Source organism: Marmota monax, unplaced genomic scaffold (assembly GCF_021218885.2).
Source record: "Marmota monax isolate L192 unplaced genomic scaffold, Marmota_monax_Labrador192_F-V1.1 WCK01_AAM20220418_F8-fsc00087, whole genome shotgun sequence".
Lineage (NCBI taxonomy): Eukaryota > Metazoa > Chordata > Mammalia > Rodentia > Sciuridae > Marmota > Marmota monax.
The window spans coordinates 4,856,280-4,868,657 of NW_026693476.1; the positions used below are offsets into that span (position 1 = coordinate 4,856,280).

At 37.1% G+C, this 12,378-nt stretch overlaps 1 protein-coding gene across 3 annotated transcripts in view; it reads left to right on the forward strand.

Moving 5' to 3' along the window:
* Positions 1 to 12,378, forward strand: part of Dennd2c (DENN domain containing 2C) — an 80,072-nt gene that overhangs the window by 32,439 nt on the left and 35,255 nt on the right. For all 3 annotated transcript variants that reach the window (XM_046458302.2, XM_058583598.1, XM_046458301.2), the window contains 4 exons: positions 7,384 to 8,397; positions 9,207 to 9,343; positions 10,373 to 10,485; positions 11,314 to 11,481. In XM_046458302.2, coding sequence (XP_046314258.1) covers positions 7,571 to 8,397; positions 9,207 to 9,343; positions 10,373 to 10,485; positions 11,314 to 11,481 — 1,245 coding nt within the window. In that variant the 5' untranslated portion in view covers positions 7,384 to 7,570. The remainder of the gene's footprint in view (positions 1 to 7,383; positions 8,398 to 9,206; positions 9,344 to 10,372; positions 10,486 to 11,313; positions 11,482 to 12,378) is intronic.

Consider the following 12,378-nt stretch of genomic DNA (forward strand, 5'->3'; position numbering starts at 1 on the left):
CTAGAGGTTTTTCTATCCTCCCCGCCCATCACAAATGAGTATGATTTTTTCAAATCCTTTTTCTGCATCCGCTAAGATAATCATGTAGGGTTTGTTTGGTTTTGGCACTGGGGATTTAACCCAGGGATGCTTTACCACTGAGCCACATCCCTAGCCCTTTTAACTTTTTATTTTTTATTTTTATTTTTTTTGTAGTTGACATAGTGCCTTTTTTTTTTTTAAAGAGAAGAGGTGAGAGAGAGAGATAGGGAGAGAGAGAGAATTTTTGATATTTATTTTTTAGCTTTTGGCAGACACAACATCTTTGTTTGTATGTGGTGCTGAGGCTCGAACCCGGGCCGCACGCATGCCAGGCGAGCGCGCTACCGCTTGAGCCACATCCCCAGCCCTAACTTTTTATTTTTAAGACAGGGTCTCACTAAATTTCTTAGGGCCTCACTAAATTGCTGAGGCTGGTCTCAAACTTACAATATTTCTCCTCAACCTCCCAAGTCACTGGGATTACAGGCAGGCAGGTACCACCACTCCCAGTTTAAAAGAGAATTAAACCATTGACTTTTTTTTTTTTAATTCAGTTATTTTTAGATGGAATGATGGCACTCAAATTTCCTTGTAGGCTATATATAGAAGAATATAATATTGAAAACAATAGTAGATTTTATGCAGGATTGGCACTGGGAATTTCTGTTTACAGTGAAATTTGTTGAGGCAATAGAGCATGCACCAGGGCCATGGAGCCTCAATTCATGCATGGTTCTACCTCCTGTCACTTCCTCTTTGTGGGTTATCCACTACCTTCTCCAGCCTCCTGGCAAACCTGTACTTACCTGATTTCGCCTTCTCTGTCTCCAACCTGCAGTCACTGTACCATGCAGCCTGGGGTAGGAGGGTTGAAGTTGGTCACACATGCCCCTTAATGTCTCAGGTAGGGCATAACAGTGTCTGTCTGGCCCCATGATGGCAGCACCAAGGTGTATCCTGGGGTCAACCAGGTGGGGACTTTGGCTTTACAGAGGCAAACCTCTCATCCATCCCTTTTCTAGACATCCAGACACTGAGCGTCACTTGGGCAGAGGTTCACAGATCTTGGAGGGCTTTTGTTCATCATAGGTTGGAGCAGCAGGTCCATGGGATAGGGAGACAGACACCTGATTGAACTTCCTTGGACTCTGCCCCAGCCAGCACAATGGCATATTGATTTGGCAGCTGGCAGAAGGGGGACTTCAGTAGCCATTAGACCCAGCATAGGGCTGGGCTCCCATGTTCATATAAAGAATTGCTCTCACCCCATAATTATCCTGAGGCCTGGGAACCTTCTCTTGGTTGGCTCCATGCCTGGGGATACTTTGTCTCTCTGTGAATATGGCTTTTGTTTGTTTCATCTGGCAACTGGAGGCAACCATCAGGACAAGCCAAATATTAATTACTTACTTTCACTGATTCTTCATACAAGTTAAATGCACTGATAGTTGCATTTAAAATGGGCATTGTGATATATATACATATATATATAAAAATTGTAAAGTTCAGGCTAATAATATTTTTTTACAACATTAAATATCAAATAAAATATACACAATAAGTTGAAAGAGAGGTTGCAGAAGGAGAAAAAAAAAAGAAAGAAAAAATAGAGACACTTTCCCTGCCTTTTCAAAAGAAGCCTCACACTAGTAATTTGCACTTGGACCTGTGAATTGTCACTGTCCTAAGTGCAGGTCTGCTGTTGACAGTTTCTCACAACTTTTGTTTGACTTAAAAAACTGATGAAAATTTATAAAAAGTGTGTTTATTTTACCTTCATTTTGAAGAATATGTTTAGAATTCTAGATTCAATGGTTTTCCATCAGCACCTTAAAATGTTTACTTAGTTATCTGGCTTACTTTGTTTTCCTTATGGGAAATTATGTGAGTGTGTATATGTATATTTTGTGTGTGTGGGTGTGTATGTGTGTGTGTGGTGCTGGCGATTGAACCCAGGGCCTTGTGCATGTGATGCAGGCACTCTACCAACTGAGCTATATCCCAGCCCTGAAATTATGCATATTTTACACTGGTTACTGTTTATTTAATTGTGTGTGTGTGTGCGCGCTAGGAAATGAACTCAGGGTCTTGTACATGTTAGACAAGCACTAAGCTATATCCCCAGATCCTTTTTTTTTTTTTTTTTTGTAAAGAGAGACAGAGAGAAGAGAATTTTTTTTTTTAATATTTATTTTTTAGTTTTCGGCGGACACAACATCTTTGTTCGTATGTGGTGCTGAGGATCGAACCCGGGCCGCACGCATGCCATGTGAGTGCGCTACCACTTGAGCCACATCCCCAGCCCCCTTCTTCAGACTTCTGAGTATCCTCTGGCCACTTCTAAAAATATTTCTTTCTATCACTGTTTTTTAGCACTTTGTTTATGATTTGCCTTGTGGCTCTCTTTGTGGTTATCTCATTTGGGGTTTGTTGAGTCTCTTGAATCTCAAGAGTTTAGAGTTTTCATCAAATTAGAACAATTTCATGCATTATTACTTGAAATATTTAGGTTTTTAATTAACATTTATTTTTCAGTTGTAGGTGGACACAATACCTTTATTTTTTAAAATTTATTTTTATGTGGTGTTGAGGATTGAACCCAGTGCTCTCACACATGCTAGGCAAGCACTCTACCTCTGAACCACAACCCCAGCCCCAAAATATTTAGTTTTTATTCCCTCCTCTTCATTTCTGGGACTCCAGTTATATGTAAGGTAAATCACTGGATATTGTTTCAATGAGGTTTGGGTTTTTTTTGTTGTTGTTTGTTTGTTTTTGTTTTGTTTAGCCTTTCTGTGTTTCAGAAGGTTTTTTTTTTTTTTTTTTAATAGTTGCTGTTGTTACTTGTTCAACTTCACTGGTCATTTCTTCTGAAATATCTAAAAAATTGATCATTCAACCCATGTAATGAATTTTTCATTTATTGTCTTTTAAAAATGACTTCCATGGGCTGGGGATGTGGCTCAAGCGGTAGCTTGCTCGCCTGGCATGCGTGCGGCACGGGTTCGATCCTCAGCACCACATACAAACAAAGATGTTGTATCCGCCGAAAACTAAAAAATAAATATTAAAATTCTCTCTCTCTAAAAAAAAGAGAGGGCTGAACTCACCCTTAAAAAAAAAGACTTCCATTTTTCTCTTCACTATGCCATGCTTTCTTTTTAAATTTACGAATATATTTATAACAGCCAACTTGAAGTTTTTTTCTGCTGAGTCCCTCTTGTCTTTCATTTTTTATTGTATTTCTGTTGACTGATTTTTCTGCTGGTTTGGGTCTCATTTTCTTAGCATGTTTAGTAATTTTGATTGAATGCTGGTTTTATAAATGTTACTTTGCTGCATGTCTGAATGTTGCTCTCTTCATATAAAAATTATTGAGTTTGGATTTTGTGAGAACTTACTTATGAGTCAGCTTAATTCTTGTTAGGGTGGCTCTGAATTAGGCTTTTTCTGGTTTAGTCCTACTTGTAAGTCATAACTTCCTGGCATCTCTACTGAGTTATCTGTATGTTTGAGGTCATTGCTCTGCTGTTGAAATTTGAATATTTCCCACAACTGTGGGAACTCTGGGTATTGGTTCCCACGTAATTCTTTTCCCATCTGTTGTTTATTGTCTGGTCTTAAGTAGTAGTACCCTATGCATAGCACCTTAGTGTTTGGCCCCAGGTTTCAGGGGATCCTGTGTAAATTTCTGGAACTTTTTCTCTGTGCTAATCCTTCCTTTCTGATACTCTGCCTCGAAAATGAAAATTCTATCTCTTTCAGTCTCTCCAAACTCAAATCTCTTCATCCTCAATTCAGCAAGGTTGCTGTGTACTGTTTGGGTTCCCCTCTCAATCCTGCTTTGTGGATTTTCCAAGGAGAAAGCTAGGGTCTGTCTCATTTGTCTCCCTTCTTTCAGGGACTACAGCTCTGTGATGTTGGTTATGTAGGATAGGAAAACATTTGTTATATATATTTGTCCAGTTTTGTAGTTATTTATGTGGGGAAGTCTAGTCTAGTTTCTAGTTCAGTTATTCAGTTTTGGCCAGAAATGAGTGTCTTTCTGGTCCCTTTCATTAGTTTTCTTTTACTTGAGGTTAAAATTTACATACTGTGAAATTAACCATTTTGCTCCTTCATTTTGTAAATCAGCTTTGAGAATGTTCCAAATTCTTCTCAATTCTTATATCAGGTACTTATGTCTAATCAAATAAAGGATTTTGAAAGGTTTGGAGAATCTTGACTTGAGTCAGTGAAATGTTCTCCAAGAGAACTTCATTTATGTGAATGGATTTAGATTGGTTACTTTTACTATACTAAAAACAGAATCCTAAATGTGATGGGTTGTTATAGATTATATTTTAAACTGGCAAACACTTGATGTATTTCTTAGTAAATACCCAGAAGAGCAATAGAAAATAAAAACAAAGGAACATGATTTAGAATCACCACCTGGGCGTGGTGGTGTACACCTATAATCCCAGCTACTTGGGAGGCTAGGCGGGAGGATCACAAATTCAAGACCTGCTGGGCAACTTAGTGAGACCCTGTCTCAAAATAAAAAATATAAAGGTCTGGGGATGTCGCTCAGTGGTAGAGTACCCCTGGGTTCAATCCCTAGGACTGTGGGGGATCACCTTCAAGCATTTTGTTTTATTATACTTTTAAAAAGCGTGCTTGGGTTGGGGATGTAGCTCAGCTTTAGAGTGCTTGCCTATCATGCAAACAAACAAGAAACTTGTTGCACTTGATTTTTCTTATTTATACTTCTTCTGTTCTCTTGAGGAACTGAATGACTTCTACCTGCTCTTCTGTGGAGATTATCCATTGTAGTTAACTGTGCTCTTTTTTGTGTCCTGCTTGATTTAGTAGTCTGGAGAAGTCTTTGACTCATTTTGTGCTATTAAGAAAATAAACAAAACGTTTCTTAAAAGTGTTGATTTTTGCAACCTCTGTTTCAGTTAGCACTATTGAAGCAAGGTTGAAAAAGCAATCTGCAGGGACACATGTGCATATGAATAAGTTAGCTAAATTTAGGAAGTTTTCAAATGATGAAGCTTGGGAGAGAGGTAGCACTTGAAAATTAGGCCAACACTTAGGGGTAGAAAGTCTATCAATAGTGGCTGTCAAGACAAAAAACTGGCAGGGCCCGGGGAAGAGGTGCTAGGAAGCAAGGTGGCTCAGAACATGAGAGGTCTGAAGCAACTTTTATTTAACAAGTGGTTTTTATTTTTTTTATTTTTTTTTGGTGGGACCATATCACAACTTGTGTGTGAGGACTTGTGTGTTGTATTATAAAGGGAATAAATTTAATTTGGCAAAAATTAGAACTATAAAATCAGTTATAAAGACAGATTTTCCATGTTTAAATACAGTCATAGATGTAGTTAATATGCATTAACACTTTTTTATATTTGAAATAGTTTATTCATTTTTTGAAGGTTGCAAGGCGTTAGTACATACATTAAGTGTAAGTAGGCCTTCTCTGTAATACCTACAGATGAAAGGAGTGGCTTATGCTGCTGTGCTACTCTGTTGCCACTAAAACATTATCAGTCCATACACAGCATTTATACTTGTGTTTGAATTCCATAGATTTAGCCATTTGTTACCATCAATTTTCAAGTTAAAAAAAAAAATGTTGTATAGCCCTGACAATTTTCATGGTTCCCCACCCCCCTCAGTTTGACCTATTGACACTTACAGCATGTTGACCATGGAAAAATAAAGAAAAGGTTAACAAGGATAGGAACCTCAAGGCTTACAGGAGCCAGAGATAACAACTCCTGTCTTGTCAATAGTGAAGAAAACATGAGTCTTAAAGATACCTTGAAATCCTTAGGAATCCCCTATAAGCATTAGAAACAAGAAAAGGATTTTGGGAGTTTTAATAGATAGGATTTTCACATTCTATGCATTACTTTTATTAGGAGTTCTGTGGGGTTTCATATTGTTTGTTATGGTTTTCCTTGTCTGCATGAGTTTAAGGGTTTTTAAAAAAAATATTTTAGTTGTTAATAGACCTTAATTTTATTTATTTATTGATGTGTGGTGCTGAGAATCGAACGCAGTGCCTCACACATGCTAGGCAAGCGCTCTGCCGCTGAGCCACAGCCCAGTAACTAATTTAAGGTTTTTGAGAATTATTTTCTTTGTATAGGTCATCCCCAAAGTTTATTTGCTGGCAAGGCTGGTTTTCCTACCAACTGTGGGAATGGTTTAAGTGAAAGTTGATTGAGGTCCTGAAGAGCAGCTGTTGTGCCAAGAATAAAATTGTGTGTGTGTGTGTGTGTGTGTGTTGTGTTTGTATCAGTTTTGGTCAGCTGGACCGACAGAGCTGGGGGAAGATATTTTCCTGCCTGTTAATCAAGGCCACACAGACAGAGCTCAAGGAAGGATGACTCCTACCTCAGGAAGTTTTGAGTTAATTGCTATATATAACTAGCATACAGTAGAATTTGAGAGCAGGTCTTTGTGCAGTTGGTAGGAAAAGTTTTCTGCCAAGTTTTACATTTGAGGAAACAGTTTATGGGCCTGACTGAGTGAAACCTCTTTACAGAAGGAAGGAACATGACAGTGACTGTAAGTATTTTTGCTGATTTCATTCAAGGGTGTGGTGGCAGAGGTGGGAAGTTCAGTCAGTGACAAAATAGGTTATTATATTTTAAAACAATGATATTTCGTGGCACCTTGGATTCTCTTTCGCATTGTCTGTATGGAATCCTGTGCTGCTAATAGTAAAGTTGAAATAAGCATATATGATTGACTGATATTATCTATCAACGTAAGGAAGTAAGAATAAATTAATTATTTGGTGTGTTTATAAACTAATTGGCTCTTGCTTTGGATGTATACATAAACTTTTTTGTTCCTTGATGTATCTTTGTGTATGTGTCCTTTTTATAATAGTCCAGTTGTCCTTGTTTCATTAAGAGAGGGTTCATAATGAATTGACTTATTGTAAAATAATATTGTATACCTCTGTGTAACCTCTTTTTTTTATATCTTCATTTATTTTTATGAGGATCGAACCCAGTGCCTCACACATGCGAGGCAAGCGCTCTACCACTGAGCTACAACCCCAACCCTGTGTGTGTGTGTGTGTGTGTGTGTAATCTCTTATAAAACCTCATCTTGTTTAATTTCAGGAAATTAAATATGCCTGATTATAAAAACTGACAACTTGAGAAATACCACAAGTAATGCTTTCTCAGTATTAGGTCACCATATCTGGAATACCTTTATGAAGTTGAATTATAAGCACATTTTACATTTGTTATGTAAATGAATTATTTAGTGATAAGGTGGGCAATGTTTTAGTGGGATTTAAATCAGGAAATTATAAAACTGTGTTAACATATTCTTGTCTCATTTTAATAGGAATATTCAAGATAGAATTGTAGCCATTTTCAATGAAGATCAGTGATCAAAATTGTTCTTTTTAAAGAGACGTTTTCAAGTGCAACATGAAAGAAAAACATTGGAATCACTTTGACTTTGACAGTATAAGGAATATAGTATTTCATGGTTATTTGTAATGGAAGCTTTGTAAGATTCGTCACTTGTCATGCACCCAACTGGGAACATGGATGTTGGTTTTTCTCGTTCCGCTGTTCAGACACTGTCAAGAAGCCACTGCAAAAACATAAAACAAAAAATTTCTCAGTGGGAAGGAAGGACTAATGGTATATCTAATCCAGCCAAGTGGCGTCCTAAAGACTTTGGAGTGAGATATAATAATTGTCACCAACAGATTCTTCCTAAGAAAAATTGTGTTCCTGAAGGTCAAAGCAAAAAGTTGGGTCTAGCCAACTTTCAAAATGTAGGTTTAGATATGAATGAAAATGCCAAAAGCCACCATCAAAATGAGGATGAAAGTGAGAATCAGGAATATGATGACACACGCTGCTTTAAAAATGAATCGGAATCCAACTGGGTATGTTCTAGGGTCAAACAGATTGAAAACTGGAAAGAACTTGTTTTGGATCCAGAGACTTCATTACCTCCAGGAAATTTCTATACCTCACAGATATTGTGGAAAAAAATAGAAGCAATTCCCCCAGATAAAGTCTTAAATTTGACTTTAGAACATTGTGACTCTTCAGAAAAAGAATTGAATTTCAGAGTTCTGGATAGTTCATATGGAATAACCAAGAGCTTAGAAAATATTTACTCTGAACCTGAGGGGCAAGAATGTGGACCTTCTATAAATCCTTTGCCAAAACCTCGTAGGACATTCAGATATTTATCTGAATCTGGTGTTATGCCATGTAAAGAAAGAAACTGTGACAAAAAATACTGTGAAAATAATTCTTGCGCAGAATCTTCTTTGGCTTCTTCTCAGGAACCTGAACCAAAGAAATATGGTGGAAAAATCAGAGGTAGATCTAAAAGGTATGTATTTAGCCTATAGATAATGATTTGTAAATATTTTCCTTACAGAATTATTGAGCTTTTTCCCCATTTTAAACCAATTTCCATTTTCCAGCTTAGGTTATGTCACTGATTTCAGTGTACCAATATTGATTAACATGAAAGGAAAATAAGAAGGCAAAGTAGAAGGATAGGTAATATCTAAGACAATCTGCTGACATAAGAGCATCAGAAAACCTTCCAATTTGTATCTTTAAGAATTTGTAGGGTGGCATATGCCTGTAATCCCAGCTACTCAGGAGGCTGAGACAGGAGGATCACATAGTTAGAAGCCAGCCTGGACAATTTAGCAAGACCCTATCCCACAATAAAATTAAAAAGCACCAAGGGTGTAGCTCAGTTGTAGAGCATTTGTCTAGCATGTGTGAGGCCCTGTAGTGGGATAGTAGGTAGAACTCAGTGGTAGAGTGCTTGATTTAATTCCTAGTACACCAAAAAGAAAAAAAAGGAAAGCAAAAGAATTGTAGGAAAGCAAGTATGTTTTTGTACTTCATTTAGGGCATGCTGGCCTTAGCCCCACTTTTAATTAGGGAGTGAACTTAATAAGAGAACCTAAAAGAGAACATGAATATGATTGGTTAAATCCTCCAATTTTCTCATGTGCAGAGGGCACCAGGCTAGTTTATTATTCTTAGATCTCTGATAAAAACACCTTTGTAATTTTGCACACAAGTCCTTTACTTACCAATTTCTGTCTACCCATACCAATTTAAAGAAGATAAGAGTTTTGAAAGATATGACTTTAAATAAAATGTATCTCCTTCCTTAAGGAAATCCTTTGAATTTGAGGATATTCAGCACTTTCGAAATCGGAACTCACAGAAGATCCATGAAGAACTTGGAAGAAATTCTGGTTCAGCACTTTATTACACGCAGTCTGAGGATAATATCTATGAGGATATCTTATGTAGGTGTCCACAGCTTTGCAATTAAATTTATTTTTTTTAATTTTTATTGTTGGTTGTTCAAAACATTACATAGTTCTTGACATATCATATTTCACACTTTGATTCCAGTGGGTTATGAACTCCCATTTTTACCCCGTATACAGATTGCAGAATCACATCGGTTACACATCCACTGATTTACATATTGCCATACTAGTGTCTGTTGTATTCTGCTGCCTTTCCTATCCTCTACTATCCCCCTTCCCTCCTCTCCCCTCCCCTCTTCTCTCTCTACCCCATCTACTGTAATTCATTTCTCCCCCTTGTTTTTTTTTTTCCCTTTCCCCTCACTTCCTCTTTTATGTAATTTTGTATAACCCTGAGGGTCTCCTTCCATTTCCATGCAATTTCCCTTCTCTCTCCCTTTCCCTCCCACCTCTCATCCCTGTTTAATGTTAATCTTCTTCTCATGCTCTTCGTCCCTACTCTGTTCTTAGTTACACTCCTTATAACAAAGAAGACATTTGGCATTTGTTTTTTAGGGATTGGCTAGCTTCACTTAGCATAATCTGCTCTAATGCCATCCATTTCCCTGCAAATTCTATGATTTTGTCATTTTTTAATGCAGAGTAATACTCCATTGTGCATAAGTGCCACATTTTTTTTATCCATTCGTCTATTGCAATTAAATTTAATAAGCATGTATTTGGTGATGTCCTTAACTGTAGGATGGTATTTTCTTTTATAATCAAACATATCTCCTTCTAGGTTTGTCTTTGTAATATGGAGCCTTTAGTGTATAAATTGTTTTATTCTTGAATGATTTTTATATCTAGTGTAAAATAGACTGCTCAGTTCAGAAGTAATCTTTACAGTATAATATTTTGAGAAGTTGTTTAGATTGGTTGAACACCCAAGGGGTTTATAAACTAAAGGGCCATTGATCTTGAGACTGTATCCCTTTTATTTTTATTTCTTTTGCTAGCTGCAGTCCCTTTGTTTCCACTTAATTATGTTCCTCTAAGCAATTTTTTTCATTATTTTTCAAGATCCCACCAAAGAAAACCCATATGAAGATATACCAGTGCAGCCTTTACCCATGTGGAGATCGCCTTCAGCATGGAAGCTACCACCCCCTAAAAGTGCTTTCAGAGCACCCAAGGTACAACCAGAGAATCACAGAAAACATTAGACTCTCACTTAGAATTTCTACAGAAAAGTTAAAATGGTTTATTTGAGGTCAAAACTAAGAGACACTGACAGGTTTTGTTGGTGATGGTGGTATTTTTTTTTTTTTTTTGAAGTATACAGATTTATTTTTTTTCCTTTGCCTTCTTGGTTTGGTTGTTATTATGTTAGCACTTCTAAAAAAAAAATGAATATGCCATTATGGTGTTGCATACCTGTATTCCCAGCTACTCAGGAGGCTGAGGCAGGAGGATTCCAAGTTTTAGGCCAGCCTCAGCAATTTAGCGAGACCCTGTCTCAAAATAAAAAATTAACAACAACTAGGGATATAGCTCAGGAGTTGAACACCTCTGGGTTCAATCCCTAGTATTAAAGGAAAAAACAAACAAACAACAACAACAACAAAAACCCAAAAAGCAAAACCCAACAAGAATATGAGTGCCTTTAGATGGGCCACAAACTTTTCAGCTCACTATTGTTCCTACAGCTCCCTATTAGTCTCACATCGGCCTGTGTCGTAAATTAACTGTGTGATGCCTGAAAGCATTTGAGACCCATGACTTGAGTTAGTGAAAACTAAGAGCTTTGTTCTCTGGGTTTTTGATTACAATGGAATAGGAGAAATGTCCGATTAGAAACCCCAGGAGCCATTTTGCCGTAATGCAGAAGAAATTATGTTGTCCTCATTTTAAAGGAAAGATAAATATGTTTTTGGGATAGCTTTGCCTTTGCATGAAAAACACAGGCATTACCTAGATGATCTTTATCTTTATCTTTACCAGTACATCTTCTCCTTTTTTAGCTTCCTCCCAAACCACAGTTCCTTCGGAAGACTATGGAACTGAAAACCTCCCAAGCTTATTTACGATCAAAGCTCACAAAGGATACCACTTTGCCTGTCACTTTAACTGAATGGAAACTTTTCCGAGCTGGAGAAGTTGCTAACAGGAAAAGGAGAAATCTTCCAAGGGTGAGCACTCCAGTATTTCCATTCTTCATATCTCACTTTGACATTTCCATAAATGAAAATAAACAAGTTATAAACTTTCTTGCTCATGCAAGAAAAGTACGTGAGTGGCTTTTACCAGGGTTTCCCTATGGATTTGGAAAACCCAAATTACATGGAGCGCTTTCTTCAGTTGCTTTAGCTCTAGTTAAAGCTGCCTGTTTCAGGAAAGCACCAGACTCTCATACAAAAGGACATTCTATCAAGCTGGTTTCAGTGTTGTTCTCACTCATATGCAAAGTAAGTTCAGTTTTGTGCCTGAATTTACAAATTTTTGAGTAATGATGAAGATATGCCTTTCATTTGGGACAAAAATTTCCATTCATAGGAGAAAAAAAATGAATGGTTACCTGGGACTGAAAAGTATCAGCAGCCATACTGACTGAAACGACTTACTTCTTTAAAGGAGAAAAGGCAAATGAAATTGAGGTTACTTGTAGACATATTTTCTTTTAGGAGAGACACATAAGAGATTACAGGAATATATTTTTAAATTCTCTGTGTTACTTCATTCATTCATTCAAGGTGTTTTCAAGATTGACAAAATTCTATGCAGAAAATATTCAGTAATGAAGAATCAGATCTTTTAAATATTATTCCTTTCCTTAATCCAGTCTGAATTAGCTGCGTGTATTCATTTAGCACACAATTTTTGTACCTGATTTTAAACAAAAGTCACAGCTGTTTTTTGGCTTAGTGACTCAGATTGGTTCCTTGGGAAATATTCTGTTCCACAATTACTTTAATTCTTCTGATCTGTTTCCTGCCTTTCCTCTTTAAAAATCAGAAGTTTAAAGAACTGCCAGAAGTCCTGCAGTAGCTCTCTCCCCTGGTAGATCATGCTGGAACAACAAAGCAGCC